At 46.3% G+C, this 16,344-nt stretch overlaps 1 protein-coding gene and 1 non-coding gene across 16 annotated transcripts; both read right to left on the bottom strand.

Moving 5' to 3' along the window:
* Positions 1–1,262: 1,262 nt before the first annotated feature.
* LOC120671765 lies at positions 1,263–1,369 on the bottom strand. The gene has a single exon (XR_005673854.1). It is a non-coding gene; the product is annotated as a small nucleolar RNA R71 (small nucleolar RNA).
* A 4,548-nt stretch (positions 1,370–5,917) lies between these two features.
* LOC120670035 lies at positions 5,918–11,051 on the bottom strand. 15 transcript variants are annotated; one of them, XR_005673011.1, is made up of 7 exons: positions 10,006–10,214; positions 9,767–9,913; positions 9,008–9,110; positions 8,767–8,805; positions 7,613–7,991; positions 7,022–7,398; positions 5,918–5,932 (listed from the first exon to the last, which is right to left on the bottom strand). XR_005673011.1 is itself a non-coding variant. In XM_039950006.1 (3 exons), exons 1-3 carry the CDS (start codon positions 10,466–10,468, stop codon positions 9,776–9,778), a joined length of 498 nt encoding a protein of 165 aa, XP_039805940.1. In that variant the 5' UTR covers positions 10,469–11,051; the 3' UTR covers positions 9,228–9,775. The 15 variants fall into 15 exon arrangements, 1 of the variants encoding a protein (XP_039805940.1); XR_005673013.1 differs by lacking the exon at positions 5,918–5,932 and having other exon boundaries at positions 7,088–7,398; positions 7,613–7,699; positions 7,772–7,991; XR_005673012.1 differs by lacking the exon at positions 5,918–5,932 and having other exon boundaries at positions 7,088–7,398; positions 7,613–7,699; positions 7,823–7,991.
* Positions 11,052–16,344: the final 5,293 nt, after the last annotated feature.

Raw genomic sequence — 16,344 nt, 5'->3', positions numbered from 1 at the left:
TGGAAAGAGGTAACGGGACTGGATGTACTCCGGTACGGGACCTTCTCCCCGCTATCCCAATTTCCTGGCACTTGCAGTCCTAACCATGATCTAACATGACCCCAGCTTTGGATAGAATCACTAGGACACCTAACCTAGCCTAAGTTCCAGCTGACTTGACGTAGGATAGAGTAGTTGCTTGTTTTATAGTTTCTCTCCTTTATTCCTTCCTCCTGGAGTGTGGATGTGTGCTGTGTCACATTACCCTTGCTTATTCTTTATTTGTACTTACCCCTGTTAGAGCATTGCCTATTACTTGAGGCACAATGTCATGGTTAACGTTGAGTACAATATCTTTGCCGCTGCCGTCCTTTGGGACACAAATAAATGACGATACCCTTACTCTCCGGGTGAAATGCTACAACGGTATATCCGTGCACTTGCAGATCCATCTGTAATCGTATTGATTATACCACGAGAGTGGCACCCCTTGGGTGCAGTTGCTAGGATGGGTTCGGCGCACTCATTTCTAGTGATTGCACTAAGGACCGCCAACAGGCATTTCTGTTGCTGTTGTTGGGAATTAACCATTCCTAGTGATTGCGCTAAGAAATGTCAACAAGCATTTCTGGCGCCGTTGCTGGGGACAGCATGTGAACAAAGATATTGTGCTGATATTAACTTAGACCATGTACTCAGGATATAGTCTTTACTCTTTCAGGCTAATGTCACTTTATGTCTTCTTTTATTTTTGATTTGAAAGAAGACAGGGGTAGTGTATGACCGGTTTCTCCCTGCCGGAAAACTACATAGACAATCCAGAGAGGCTCGTGAGAAGGGCACGACCTCGCGTCGTTCCTCCTCTCGCTATCCTCCCGGCACACGACCCCATTTTGGAAGCACCACTCGTTCTTGAGGCTATGGCTGAAAAGACTCTCCGCGAGTTCTCCATCCCCTCCACCGACAATGTGGCCACTGGCCCCAACATCAATGTCGGGGATGTGAACTTCGAGCTCAAATCAAGCCTCATCAACATGGTGCAGGCTAGCCCATTCTGTGGCATGCCGAACGAGGATGCAAATGCACATTTGCAGAACTTTCTGGAGCTCTGCGACACCGTTGTCATATGGGGTGTCGCCGCCGATGTTGTCAAGCTTTGTCTGTTTCCCTTTTCCCTCCTGGGGAAGGCGAAATAGTGGTTTTATAAAGAAAAGGACATCGACACCTAGGCCAAATGCTCCAAGGTGTTCCTCGCAAAATTCTCCCCGTTGGGCAAAACAAATGCCCTGCGCGGGAAAATTTCAAGTTTCCAGCAGACGGGGATGGAATCCATCCCAGAAGCTTGGGAGAGGCTGCAGGAATACATCATGGCCTGTCCTCATCATAGCATGGACGAGTGGCTCGTCCTGCAAAGCTTCTACAATGGGCTCACAACGACATCTTGAGCCGATATTGATGCCGCTGCTGGAGGAGCCTTCCTCGACCTGACCATAGTCAAATCCAAAGCATTGGTCGAGAAGATGGTCTCCAATCAGGGGTGGAGCGATGAACGACTCCAACCCCGCACCAAAGGCATGCATACCATCAAAGAGACGGATATGATCGTTGCCAAACTGGACCTCCTACTGAAGCATCTCGGCGAAAGGGCCGAATTCAAGAAACATAGAGAAAACTATGGTCGTGCCATGGAATCGCACTTCACGTGCGAAGTCTGTGGTAATGATGGACACTCGGGGAATGACTACCCCGAAACCCGTGAAGACTGCACCTACCTCAACAACAACAACAACGGGTACAGTCCATAACAAGGAGGCCAGGGGTGGAACCAGCCACGTCCACCTTTTCAGGGAGGTAATAACTGCAATCCTTCTTATAATTCAAATTTCAATTCAAACCAACCTCCCTTGAGAGAACTTGTTCTTGGCCAAGTTAAAATCAACGAAAATATAAATAAAAAGCTCTTAGCCAATGATAAATCCCTGGAAAGTTTAAATGTTAAGCTTGAAGCTTTATCTTCTACTCTTAAAAACCAGTTAAATTTCAACAAAATGATCGAAACCCAACTTGTCCAAATTGCTGCTGCTTTACCTGCTGTTGAGAGCAGGAAGATCCTGGGGCAACCCGAGTCTCCCATTGAAAATGTCAGCATGGTGTCTACCGGACGAGGTAACTCGTCTCGGAGGCCACCACGCAATAACCATGCAGGTAGGTACTATCCCCCCAATGAACGACGTTTGGGATGGCATGGTGGCAGCAATGCAAGAGGATCAAGGGGTCCCCATGATCAGCTGCTTGATCTACATCAAACACTTCAAGCGATGCCTATGTGATCTGGGGGCAAGCGTGAATATAATGCCCAAGGTAATATATGAAGCACTTGAATATCCTGCTCTTTCCCCAACAACTATGCGCGTACAGCTTGCAGATTCAACCATTTGATATCCCGAAGGGATAGCCGAACACATTTTCGTATGAGTACGAGACTCCTTCGTCCTTGCCGACTTTGTGGTAATGGATATGGAGGGTGACCTCGGAGTCGACCTCGTACTTGGAAGACCTTTTCTAAGGTCTGCCAAGGCAAGGATCGATGTCGGAAATGGAGAAATTTGTTTCCGTGTCGGAAGGGAGGATATGTTTTTCAGGTTCAAGAAGAAGGAAGAGCAGCGCTTCATGATCCAACAAGACAGTGAAGGGCAAGCACTCTGGGGTGCAATAGAACCCCAGCCAGAACAACGACCCTCCGCACCTAAAAGAAAGAAGAAGGAAAAGAAGGTGTGGCGGAAGGTCGAGAGTTCGGCCTCGTCCAGTTCTCCAGGACGAGCCGACGAATGGTAAGAACGATGGAGAAAAGTCGTGCACGTCGGAATTTAAATGACGCGCCCTTGCCAAAGGTAAATTGGTATTTATCTCATATTTACTTTCTCCGCTTTTCATCCTTTCTTTTGCACCTTATTTGTTTTTCTCTACTACATGTTTGAAATTTTCAAAATTGTTTTCTGCATGTTGGAATTTTTCTTGCACTTTTTCCTTTTTACAAAAAAACCAAAAATATTTTCTGAGTTTTAAAATCCTTTGGAAAAAATAATTTGGACATATTTTCGAGCAAACTTTTGGCCGTGCACCATATTTTCGAAGTTTATGACCGTTGAGGAATCACCTGGCCAAAGGGGGGCACCAGGGGTCCCACCCTAGGGCCGGCCGACCCCATAGGTCGGCCGACCCAGGGCCAATGGCTCCTTGTCCCCACCTTCTCCAATGGCTTCCTGACTGTTGTGCCTGGCTCCTCCTCGGGTGCACTCACCCAGTTTCCTTCAAATAGAAGCCGAGAGAGGGGTGATGAGCTCTCATGCTCACTCTCTCCACACTCACTCCCTCTCACACATTCTTGCTCGGGTTTCCTTTGGATTTTGGCTCAAGTTTGATTGCAAGAACACTCTCTCTCTCAATTCTTTGCTGCAAGACTGATCACATAATTGGAGGAACAACTTTCAGGTAAGAGTTTCATTTTCATTTCACTAACATAACCCGAATCGAGTTGTTCTTGTTCGTTCTTGTTCGTTCTTTTTGCAAGCATGAAGGGTGCAGGTCGGAAACTTTTCAGAGCTATCAAGAAGATGACAGGGTCAAGCTCATCTCGTTCATGGGGTGGGTCGAGCTCCCGTCATTCCCCCGAACCTACACCAACACCGACAACGATGGACTATGAGCAAGACGAACAAGATGAACAAATAGAGGAGCAAGCTGAAGAATCGCAAGCCGAGGACATGAAGATAGATGAAGATGATGCACCATACCTCGACTTGCAAGATGACCGCGAGCGTCAAGCCTACACCATGATCAAGAATCAAAGCTTTGGTCATACCAGAGCCTTCGATCCGGACCTTCTCGAAAAAATAGGTATGGATGTTGACTTCACTCGTGTTTGGCATGCGGTTGGATGGGATGGTTTTGTGCCCGTTGAGGAGAATGGTTCTCGTCTCCTCACCATCCAGTTTCTTTGCACTCTTCGGGAGGTGGACGATGGTGTTTCTTTCCGACTTTTTGGAGTTGAACGCTATTTTAATTGGAGAAATTTCAGTCACCTCTTTGGTTTTAGCGCTTGCTTGCCAGTTTCCCTTGCAAAATCTTGCCGCGGTTTTGATCGACATGAGTTTTGGGGTTTGATTTCGGGTCAAGTTGTTCATGGCAAGTTTGCACCTCGGTGCAATGACATTCAAAACCCGACTCTTTGTTTGATGCACAAGTGGGTGGCTATCACTCTCTTTCCAAGAGATGATCCACGACCAATGCGCAACGATGAGTTGATGATATTATACGCCATGGTCAACAAGATCCGAATCTCCCCCGCACAAGCAATGGTTAAGCAATGGCTCACAAATTTTCGGATGACGGGTCCTATTGAATGCACTTCTTTGGTTACCCGCATCGCATCAAACATGGGAATCTTAGACGGGAACCCCGTTCCTTTCATTGAGGAGCCCCGTGTTATGATCGATGAGGCATACTTGGTTCAAGGCCACACGCTGAAGAAAGGCCCGGATGACTCCTTGATTTTCTTTTTGTTTGGTTATGGAAATGAAATCCAATTGCCAAATGCGGGGTATCATTTGTATAACTGCCGTTCGCTAACCATCCCTCTTGTTCCACAAGAGGAGAGCCGCCGGCATAGTGTTTCTGGTCTTCCTGGCAGAGGTTACAAGAAGCAGGGCCAGAAGGGAGGAGTTCATGCAGCAGCAACCTCAGCCTCAACCACAGCAATGTGAGGCTGGAGGTTCGTCATGGCAGAATGCCAGCTCCACCGAGTGGGCACGGCAGGCCTCAGGGCACCAGTCCACCAGTTCCAGCTCCAGTGGTCCCCCGCGACGTACAGCTTCGTCCAGAGGCTTCGCCACTCTGACTCGGCAGATGGGCGAGCTGAACGTGCGCACCACCAACATCGATGAGTCGCTGGGCCTAGCACATCGAGTCAACACAGAACTGGCAGCGATACACAGGCGAGAGGATCCGCAACCTGGAGCAGCAACAGCAGCAATCCCAGGAGGAGTGGAGGGCCTACTACCGTTGGGCTGGGTTTAACCCCAACAAGCAGCAGTGAGCCTGAAGCTAGCTTGGGGGAGGACCCCCATGAGAGGTACCTTGTATCAAACTCTACCTTTACCGCTTTCCAAAACTTTGCATGAAACCAAACAAAAATTTGCAAAATTCTGAAAATCCATAAAAATTTGCATAACTAAAATCAAATAAAAATTGACAAAACCTTTAAAAACTCAAAAATATTTACTTGCTTTCCAGTATGTGTAGTAAGCATGTGTAGTTTTGCCTTGTTGAGATGATGAATAGTTGCTCTGTTAGTTCCTTTCATATGCCTAGTTACAACCTTGTGCTCTCCTTAAGTTCTGAGTTTGGTGGCTAGATGTTCAAACCTTAAGCTTGAAACTTGTGGGTAGCGAAAAACAGAATTCGAATCTAGGTTGTTGTGGGTTATGATATGGCTGAAAAGAGTTGCTATGATCTTCTCCTACGTGATGCTTGATATCCGGAGTATTTCTTTTCAAAAATACAAAAATAGAATAAAGTTCCTCGGTGATATGCAATTCCTATCCAGAGCCATATGAGTTACAAGTTTGAAAAGCCTTTTCTACATATGCAACTTGTCTTCTCATTGAGCTTTGTCAAATTGTTGTGACCCTTTGTGAGAATCACTTCATACCCAAAGAAGGTGTGCCACACACCCACAAGGTGTGTCAAAAAAAAAGAGAGAAAGAAAATATAGCCCATACCAAAAATATTACAAGGGAGAGAGAAATCATATAAAGGAGTTTCATCCACCATTCACCAAAAATATCCACGCACTTGCACATCTTGATCAAGGCTTATGAGTTGTTTCTCCTTTGGATCCGGTCTTTGACTTAGCGAAATATGAGAAGCAAGTTTGCCATTATATCCTCCATACCTACAGATCCACCAAAAAGAGCCATTAAAAGTAGGATGGAAAAACAAAGGCACATAAAAAGGCCTTGGTGAGGAATGAAACACATTTGAGCAATCCGAGAGATCACCCGAGGAACTAAAATATTTCTTTTCAAAAACTTTATAAAAACCTCCGGATTGACGGTTGAACAAAGGAGTGGTAAGTGGTACTCTACAAGCCGTTCTGACCCTCAACTGCCAAAGATGAGGATGATGCTATAAGCCCCACAAGAGTAAGGTAAAAGGTGCGAACAAGGCCAACTTATTCAGAACAAAGGTAAGAACACTCGGTTGTGCCTTGGTCATAAGTCAGGAATGCAACATTGTAGCAACTCCTGATTAACAACCTAAGTCTGAAACTTTGCTCGGGACGAGCAAAGGGCTAGCTTGGGGTAGTTGTTGATGGTGCTTAAGTGCCATATTCACCCGTCAACTATACTCGATAATAAAGGAAAACTACATGCCTTACTCACATATTTGTATCACTAACCTCACTCCACAGTTGTTTTCGAGTTTTGTATATTTCAGATGAGCAAGAGCGGAATAAGATGAAAACACGCAGCAGGCCACATAACTACGGAGAATATCGAATCCGGCGTCAAACCCTTACAAAAAGGGCCCACATGTCAGAGGAAACGGGGCCTCCACACAAGATGCACTAGAGGATAAGGATAAGATCCAACGAATCAACCACTCAGCAAAGAATCAGCACGAACGGCGGACAGGTGGGGTCGGCCGACTCCTAGGGCCGGCCAAACCTGGCCTGCAACGCGTCCAGGTGCATCTCGAGGAGGACTCACGGCCAAGGCACCTGATCACCTTCCATATATGCGTTGGCGGGAAACTGACCTCCAAGTAGTATAAATAGGGCCTTTCTCCAAGAAGGCTCTCCTCTCTCTTGCTCTCTTAGCTAGGTAGTGGAGCTAGGCTAGTTCTCTTTAGCGAGCAAGTCGTCATCGGAGTCGTTGAGCAAACCTCGGCTCTTGGTATGGCTCTGTATCTAACTTGTCAGACTTCTATTCATAACTAGTAAGGTGCCTATGCTAACGCCATGGATAAATTGCAAACTTACAAAATAAACACAGGTTCCAAAATTTTGCAGCAGACCGTTCGCCATACACCGGCTGACCATCCGCCGTTCAAAAAGTTCAGGTGCATTCTGTACAAAAAACACATGATGCATAATCCAAAATGAACTGTCATCAAACCATGTCATACATAGAATTTTGATGTATCATCTTAAGAAATGCTAGACAGAAAGCATAAACCATCTCAGAAGGACAGGCACAAGGCTGTTGTTTCCCCTACTTTTTGGAAGCTAATCAGAGCTTGAAAATTGGTATTAGGAGTTCAGGACATGATAGGCTAATGCAATCCCATGCTCTTAGTTGGAGGAAGTCAAAGATTGAAGCCAACCTCTGATTCTCAACAATTCATGGTTACAAAGCCCTGCATCAAATTCACATTATCCTTAGAGACTAAAAACAACCATAATATGAATTAATTGTACAGCGATGTTAAATTTGTTGCATGCCACTGCCCACTATCCAATAACTAAAACTTTGCTAGTGCAGAAATTCTCTGCACGAGCATTTAATAATCTCATATATATAGATATATATCATAAGTTTTTTTTCATGTGCACTTCAACATTAGACTTTACCTCTGCATGTTTTTTCTTGCGATGGAGAGCTGACCAACACCAATGTACTTCCAGCCCTGATAGTGCCATTTGAAAATGATAACCCATCTGCCAGCAATGATATAATTATTTACAAAGGTTGGAAGAACAAGAGCATAAACAGAATGAACACACAGGTACCCCCACTTCATGTTGAATTGAAAAAATCTGGCCTGGGCTGGTCCACCGAACCTGCTTATCCACCGATCCAGACCAGCCACAACCTGCAAGAACCAGCTGCGGCTGGGGTTCTTTCCCACCCCGCCGAACGGGGCGTTGATATTAGTTCATCTCACCAGGCTGCTGTTACCAAAGTGACTCATCGTCAGATCAACATACAGGAGTGACACATATTTTCCGCCTGAACAGATCAAACATCAAGGTAACCAATTTCCATAAGTAGTAGAAACGGTGGTGTTTTGACCAAAGGAAAAAAATTCATAGCAATATATATAGAGCATAGGCAACACAAGATATCCAGACTCTATGATATCCACAGGCAAACCTCTACATAATACTTTCAAAAAATAATTAAACCAAATGACACCATGATATTGAATCCAGACAACTCGCTTTCAAATGGTTTCCCTGAGATGTGGCCACCATTTTAACTATTTTGTGCAAGAACAAAAAAAAATGATTAGACTCTGAACCTACAGATTGGCATGCACACACTAAGTACCTATCTTCACATCTAAACAGATGCTATTAGCCTATTATTAGTCAGACAATCATTGGTTAGTATTCAGCTGAACTTAAACTACCACAATTGTGTCACGTACTAAATACAGACTATACATGTATACACACAACAGGACCAAACAGGACTGGAACCAACCACTGCAAAACATGCTAGTTCCCAAAAATCTCTGAGCATTATTTTGGCTTTTGGTTTTTACAGCACAAAATAATCCTCACAAGGTATGAAAATTGTCCCCTAAATGGTGTAGAGAAGACAACCACCAAATACCCAAGAGTCGAGTTTCTGTAAACCAGGAAAGATATTATGTAGCAAACAATTCTGAATTTGGACAGATCTGTAATTGGAATTCCAATTGGACAAGACTGAATTTTGTCAACATATATGAACTTTTTATAATTCAGTGCCTAATTTGGCCAGTCAATCAGCAACGCACCCTTGCAAGAACATGCATACTGCATATCAGAGGCTTGCACTGAAAGAAAAAAACTTGTATCAGTACTTGCGAGGTGCTTGCAATTGTGCAGAAAAATCTCAGTACTTGCAAAAGCTAGGTCATAGTTATTGCCAAAGCTCACAAAAATTAACAAAATAGCACAATAGCACAGCATATCAATTAAATCTTCTCCACTTGAACCGTCCATCTAAAACATAAACTGAGGGTTTTTAATGGTCACCTCGGCGTCATTTGCAAAGGAGCAAGTGGTCTTGAGGGAGAGGCCATTGTCCTCAGCATGCTCCAGTCAGACGGGAAAGGAGGCCTATTACTTTAGGTGAGACCTGTATGAAATACCATCGGAAAAGCAATTTCCAGAGGAACTATCAATATAACAGTACATGCTCATGAAGAGGAAATAATCTGACTGAACCATAGCACAGCTTTGTACAACCTTAAAGTTAACAAGCTAATTTCAGTAGATATATTATGCACTGATGGTAAAATGGTTATGCCATTATTATATCAATAAAGTTACACAACAAGCAAGGGAACAAACAATAGTTTGAATGGCAGTAACAAACAGGAGGATTACATCAAGAAAAGAGAAATTATCTGTAAAATGGTACTGCAGTTGTACACATCTTATTCTACAAGCATTCCGGATTCTCTCCAGCTAAATGGCCATGCAGCATCTACCAAGTACTGTAAATAACAAAGCTACAAACTTGCCTGCAGATTTTCAGAAATGTTGTGATTAAAAGCCCTTTACTGCATTATGAGAATGGATATCAGGTTTATGTATGTTTAGCTGGAGATTTGCAGTTTAATAAAGACCGGCATTGTGCAGTTAAGTGGGATACATTTAGTGCAAGCAGCTACCATACGCTAACTTGTGTACTACTCCAATTCTAGTGCACCCTCAGAGCGGAAAGAAGAGTAATCAAAGCAGCAGGAAGCTAGTGGTCAACAGACAAGCGTGGATGAGCTCAGCACATACAGCGCCAGATCAGCATCGACCATCCTCGCCGTCCCAATCACAGCCGCCCTCGCTCCTGTCATGCTGCTGGCGCACCTGGTTCTTCTTCCAGCACTCCATCCAGGTCGCCCCAAGCCACACTCCACGGGTCCATGGATCTCGGTTGCACTGCGCAAGCAACCAAGCAATTGAGGACACAGCTCGCTACGGAGTAGGGACTGGATTGCCAGATTCCAGCATTGGATTGTGGGGTCACGCACCTGGAAGGCTTGGATCTGCGAAGGGGAGCGGATGGATCCTCTTGCCTCCACCTCCGCCGCCGCAGCCGCCCATGTAGGACGGCATGAGCGCATGCTGCTCCGCCAGGATGTTGTCGACCTGTTAAGCACAGCGAGCACAACCGGATTCAATTTCGACAGATCCAAAGCAATGTGCCTAGCAGAAACAGCAGCAGGAGGAGGAGGAGCTGAATCCGCCGTACCATCTGGCCGTTGGTGAGGAGTGGGACGTTGGGGACAGCGCTGAAACTAGCCGCGCCCCACGCCCAATCTGGAGCAAGTCGACCAATCGTTGGAGGGTGCGGAGCCCCTTCCCTATCCGCGACGCCGTCGGTGGCCGGTTATCGAGCCGTGGGCCGACACCGCGCGGCACGCCGGCCGTGGAGGGGGTGCCGCACCCCGGAGCCCCTTCACCCGCCCCTGCCGTCCGTGTGCCGCGGCGCATGGCGACTGCCCAAGTCGCGGCGCACGCGCACGGCGGCCGCGTAGCCCCTTCCGCCGCTCGCGCCGCACGTCCTGGGCATAGCCCCTTGAGCCACCCGCGCCGCACGGCGGTCGTCCCGCACGCCGGGCGCGGAGGCCGTTCCCCCGCCCCTGAGGGCAGCTGCCTGCGCCGCACGGCGGCCGGCCCGCACGCCAGGCGCAGAGGCCGTTCCTCCGCCCCTGACGGCGGCGTGGGCGAGGCGCAGGCCTCGTGGGCAAACACACAGGCGGCGGGCCAGTGAGAGGAGACGCCGGCGAGGCACAGGCCGCGTGGATTTTTTTTTTGGTCGAGATAGGATAGGAGACGAAGCGAGCCAGCGAGAGGGATTCGAACCGCGGCGGCGGGTGGGGAACTGGGGATGGCGCACGTTGAAGGGGCGCGTTGAAACCTTCTGCCGTGGGTCGTCCGATTTCAAAGCTATCAAATCTGGACCATTCATTCTGGTGTGGGGGAATTATCTGTGTAGCTTTTGTTGGTGCACAAGGAAACAGGCTCTCAGCGGGGGCAGTTTTTGGGTGTGGCCATAGCGATGTTTAATCGGTCCTTTATAGGATGGATGTAGAGTTCTGCCATGGTTGCTTTACTATCTTGATAGTTTATCAATCCATGCTTAGATCATTCATAAGTTATGCTACGATCTTGGTTAGACCAGATGATCCGGGTACGGATAGAGGTTCGTTGTGCTTTCGGGCTTGCTCTAGTGTTTTACTCGTCCATCCGAAGCGTGGGAAACCTGGAGCCACTAGAGTAGTGACTTCATACATGAGCGTGGTGCTCGGGTATGCGAGATCCTTTGGATATGACCGTGCTCCATGGTGTGATTGGGGTAGACGGCAGGTGGTGACAGCCCTATAAGTCTGGCGTAACAGCGGTGTTGTGTTTAGCATACTCCCCGACGTTTGGGTTCGGTGTAGGAATTCATGCAAAAAGGTAACAGGACTGGATGTACTCCAGTATGGGGCCTTCTCCCCGCTATCCCATTTTCCTGGCACCTGCAGTCCTAACCATGATCTAACATGACCCCAGCTTTGGATAGAAGCACTAGGACACCTAACCTAGCCTAAGCTCCAGCTGACCTGACGTAGCATAGAGTAGTTCCTTGTTTTATAGTTTCTCTCCTTTATTCCTTCCTCTTGGAGTGTGGATGTGTTCTGTGTCACATTACCCTTGCTTATTCTTTATTTGTACTTACCCCTGTTAGAGCATTGCCTATTACTTGAGGCACGATGTCATGGTTAATGTTGAGTACAATATCTTTGTCGCTGCCGTCCTTTGGGACACAAATAAATGACGATACCCTTACTCTCCGGATGAAATGCTACAACGGTATATCCGTGCGCTTACGGATCCATCTGTAATCGTATTGATTATACCATGAGAGTGGCACCCCTTGGGTGCATTTTACTAGGATGGGTTCGGCGCCCTCATTTCTAGTGATTGCACTAAGGACCGCCAACAGGCATTTCTGGTGCCGTTGCTGGGAATTAACCATTCCTAGTGATTGCGCTAAGAAATGTCAACACTGAGCATTAGCTGCACGCAGGTAAGATGGTTATGCTTGTTTTTCACGCCAAGGGAGAGCTTCAGAGGCCGCCAGGTGGGGCCGGCCAGCTTGGGGATGTGGCCGTGTGGCCACCACCTTTGTAGAGACGCTCTGGATCTTCTCTTCAGGTTGGTAGCAGTTGCATAGCCTCAACGGTGACGGTTAGAGGCCGGCCGGCCTCTCCTAGGCCGGCATGGCTCTGGCTCGGCTTAGGATCGTGTTGCCCCGACTTGTTGTTCACTAGGCCCACATTGCTTCACAAGTTGAATTGGGCTCTGATTCTTCGGGTTGTCACTGGTTTTGACCTCAACTTAACTTGGCTCAGGCCTTTCGGCTCCATCTTGTGAATTTTATCAAACCCACCTCGATGTTACTTGGCCTTGGGCTCAGGACACCCTCCATGAAGTTTCATGGCAAAGTGTGGCAAAGGTAGGCCAGCCGGCCTGGCCTAGGCCGGCCGGCCTGGGGTTTGCCCCATTTTGGCCCAAATTCGCAGATGTTGCTCCTGGGTTCAAGTAATTACCAAAACTTGTGGAACTTGTTAATGTTAGTAAAAATCATAGTAATATGGTTCCTAAAGCATGAAATCAGAAGGAATGATGGCGGTAAAAATCATCGAAATCGACCGCCAACACACCCCCACACCTAGACTTTGCTCGTCCCGAGCAAAAGGAGTCGATATAGATTCCTGAGGATCAAGCAAAGTCTGGGGTTCACGAACGCAGGTATGCATGAGAATTATTTCAGAGCTTTCCTTTCATACCTCAGATTCCGGGTGGCTAACACCTTCATGTTCACCTATTTATCCCCAGAATAAATCGATGAAGATTATGGCTAGTTCTTGTTTCGCAGTGCTTGGAAGACTTTTGTTTTTAAATAAATCCAAGGCATACTCTTTTTGATCAAGTCACTCATTCACTCAATTTTGTTCATACTTCACTAATCCTCCCAAAATTCGCTTTGCCAAAGAGTATGTGGAGCTAAGTGAAGGATGTTGCATATCCATCACATTTATATTGCGAGATCAAATCTGGTGTCTCTTAGCAGTCTAGATGCTCATCTCATGGGTCAAGTGCAAGTGATAGATGAGGATATAATCCATGGTGGTTTTGTGTTTAGCACTACACACCTCCCCCTTCTTTCTCTTTTTTTTTGAGACAAGGCATGAATGTTGTTCATCCTTTTCTTTCTTTTCAGGAGGGTGTAGCACTGTTTTGCAACCACATTTCATGGATTCGAGTTGATGGACGTGTACGTGAATGATCCCAAGAAGATGAATCAATCTAAACTCCTTTGGAGGCACCCAACTTGAGCAAGCTCACAATGCATAGGATAGCTATGTGTCTGGATTTCCTAAGTATGGCTATAGAATGGGTGACGAAGGTAGATCTATGTTCCTCCCTGCCGAGTGGGGTCCCTGAACCCGGGAGACTACCCTGCTCGATAACTCGATTACAACTACTAGGCGTGCGGAACTCGGCTGTGCACAGAAGGGATCCTCAGAGGATCAGGACGAGAGGCTCCAACTAGAGGCCCGCGTATTTAGGGATCTTAACCGACCTCCTTCCTTATAAAACAACCTGAGTATATCATTCCTTGTACCCCTACGCCTCCTGGTCAATACAAAGGAGACGTAGGCCGACCTATAGACCCTCTCCACTTTTCACAGCATTCTGCAAACCCTAATACAACGCCAAACACAGGACATAGGGTATTACGCTCATTGCGGCCCGAACCTGTCTAAGTCCCTGTGTCTTCGTGTTACCATCAAGCTCTTGGTCCTGAGATCCCCATTGTTAGTATTTTGCAACGTCACGAATAAAATCCGCAAGCGCACGGATACCGCTGTAGCTTTCACCCAAGAGTATTCCAAGGTATTCTATCCACAGAGGAACGTGAGTACGCTATCTACAGGTTCAGGCTCATCCAAGGACACACTCGCCGGTGTGGAGAAGATAGAAGAGAGGACTTTCTATATCTAGAATCTATGCCTAGAAGAAGAGATCACATCGACTTCGAGCTAAAGGTATCGACCGACTTATACAAGCTGGTAGCTCCAATATGTGCTCTATCCAATATCCGAACATAGAGGATTACTAAAAGGCTCGAACAGGGCTGTCACCACCTGCCGGCTACATCTACAAACCGTGGGACTATCAGACAACTGAGTGGTATAGTCCAGCCTAGACACTACGTCTATGCCTTTCCGTACTAACCATAGCCCTGGCCAAGACTACCCTTTTCTATTCGAGGTCATAAGCTAAGATCAAATGCTAGTTGCTAGCATACACATCAACTAATATAAGGCAGAGATGATAACTTGCGATTTAAATTCTAATTCCAAATAAACAAACAAAGAATGCCTCGAACACTTACAACCGAATAAGCATCCGTCGAGGTACAAGCGGAGAAAAGTGCGAACAGACCCGGCACTTCCCCTGACTCCTCCTCACTATCCTTCTCTTCTTCTACACCTCCTAGTCTACCTAAGCATCTAGGATGAAGGCCTCAAGCTCCAAGGGAGAAAGGTGAGTTGAGAGGGTGTGATGTGTGTGTGTTCATTCCTCTACCCCCCCCCCCCTTTGTATTTATAGCAGGGAGCCACGGGGTGAAGCCTTCACAACCAACGCAAGGGACCAATGGGGAGACGCCACGTGCCCTGGTTGAAGCGGTGGGGTCCACGGGCCAGGTCGGCCGACCAGGTAGGTTGGTCGGCCTGCCCGGGCCACCAACCGCCCCCAAATTCTTTTGGCAAGCTGTTTTGGGCCTCCTTGTCTGATCCACGTTGGGGCTGGCCCGTCTTGACTTGTTTGAATTGGGTTCTTGCATCACTTTTGGTCCATCTGAGCCTGAATCAGTGCTCTGATATTTTCTGTGATTTTATGTCGGGCCAAAGTGTGCTTGTAACCTGTAAAATTAGCTCAAAATCACCTGCACACATTCTAGAACATCATCTGTGGAATTTGTTAGTAAATAAATCTATGCTAGCATTTATTCCACATTTTGGTTCCTTTTTGTGCAGGAGTTGACGGTCAAAATTGATCGTTAGTGACCATCAACATGATCCCCCACACTTGGCCCTTTGTTCGTCACGAGTAAAGGTCAGGACTAAGGTGAGGCGGTAGCTTCCTGATAGAATATCCTACACAAAAGTTATTTCATACCTTGCTCTTGCTTGTGAACATGAATGTGTCTATCATGATATCTTGAGTTGTTGAAGAACGGAATGATCTTGGCTTCAAGTGTCATCCTGTCATGTTGCCAGACTTGGGGATTTTTGAATTTTTTTTTAGAAAAGATTGTTCATGGTCTTACTCTCCTCAATGGGTCTCTCAGAGTCGCTCGTAGCCTCTTACCAGCATTTATCCTTATTTTACCTCACCGGCTCTTATGGTATATGTGGAGTTTCGATGGATGAGGTAGAATGTCATCTGCTTGGCTTAAATCTATTGCAAGATCAAAGATTGGATCCACAGGTTTATACTCATATTTACGACTGATCAGGTTAGTGCACAGATAAATACATGCTCCTTCTCATATCTGGTTTTATTTGCTGGGTCATGCTTCTTTGGCATGCCATCTTTTCATCTCTCTCTATTTTTTTATTTTTATTTTTATTTTTTTGAATAACATTGTCAGATAGTATTTAAGGAGCATGAGATTCATCTGAACATAAAACCTTAAATCAGGTGCGTAAACAGAGCAGAACCATGATGGGTCACAAAATTTGATCAAGCTCAATCATGTAGCCAAGAGACATAGCATGGGATTTTTTTTTCAAGTGGATCGTATCATATGGCTCTGGTAGCATGGTGGATAAAGAGATAAGACCAAGAACTTAGTTTTTGTTTTTATAAAAAAATCCCAGACTGGTCAACATGAAAGAGACGAACAACTTTAAACTAGTCATATCACGGTAGTCAATAACTAAGCATCATGGGTCCTATAAAATATGGTTCACAAACTTAGGCGTAGCATGAAAAACATTTATGCAAGGCATCTATCAAGAGCTCTTATTAGCAAATTTCTTAAATAGGTTCAAGAATTTGAAAAGATATGCTCATGTTTAGAAACGCTAAAGGGAGGAAACAAGTGAGGTAGTGCAAACTCATGAGTCGGAGCGGGAGGTGCACGTGACGTGTGAATGTGATCGTGGATGTGTAGCGTCATGGGATCCCCCCCACACTTGTTTTTGACCTGCTCTTCGATCATAGACAAAACAAATCAAATATGAAAGATAATGGGGCTCGGCCAGCATTAACACCGGGGAGCCAAAGTTCACAAATCTAGATGA

The sequence above is a fragment of the Panicum virgatum genome, chromosome 4N (assembly GCF_016808335.1).
Source record: "Panicum virgatum strain AP13 chromosome 4N, P.virgatum_v5, whole genome shotgun sequence".
Lineage (NCBI taxonomy): Eukaryota > Viridiplantae > Streptophyta > Magnoliopsida > Poales > Poaceae > Panicum > Panicum virgatum.
The sequence above is the reverse complement of the archived record's forward strand: the minus strand, read 5'-3'. Positions and strand labels throughout refer to the sequence as shown.

Coding starts and splice junctions, on each gene's coding strand:
- LOC120670035 (XM_039950006.1), bottom strand. CDS start 10,468: ATGCGCCGCGGCACACGGACGGCAGGGGCGGGTGAAGGGGCTCCGGGG. Junction 10,124..10,226: donor TCCTCACCAACGGCCAGATG/GTACGGCGGATT, acceptor TGTGCTTAACAG/GTCGACAACATCCTGGCGGA. Junction 9,914..10,005: donor CGCAGATCCAAGCCTTCCAG/GTGCGTGACCCC, acceptor TTGCTTGCGCAG/TGCAACCGAGATCCATGGAC.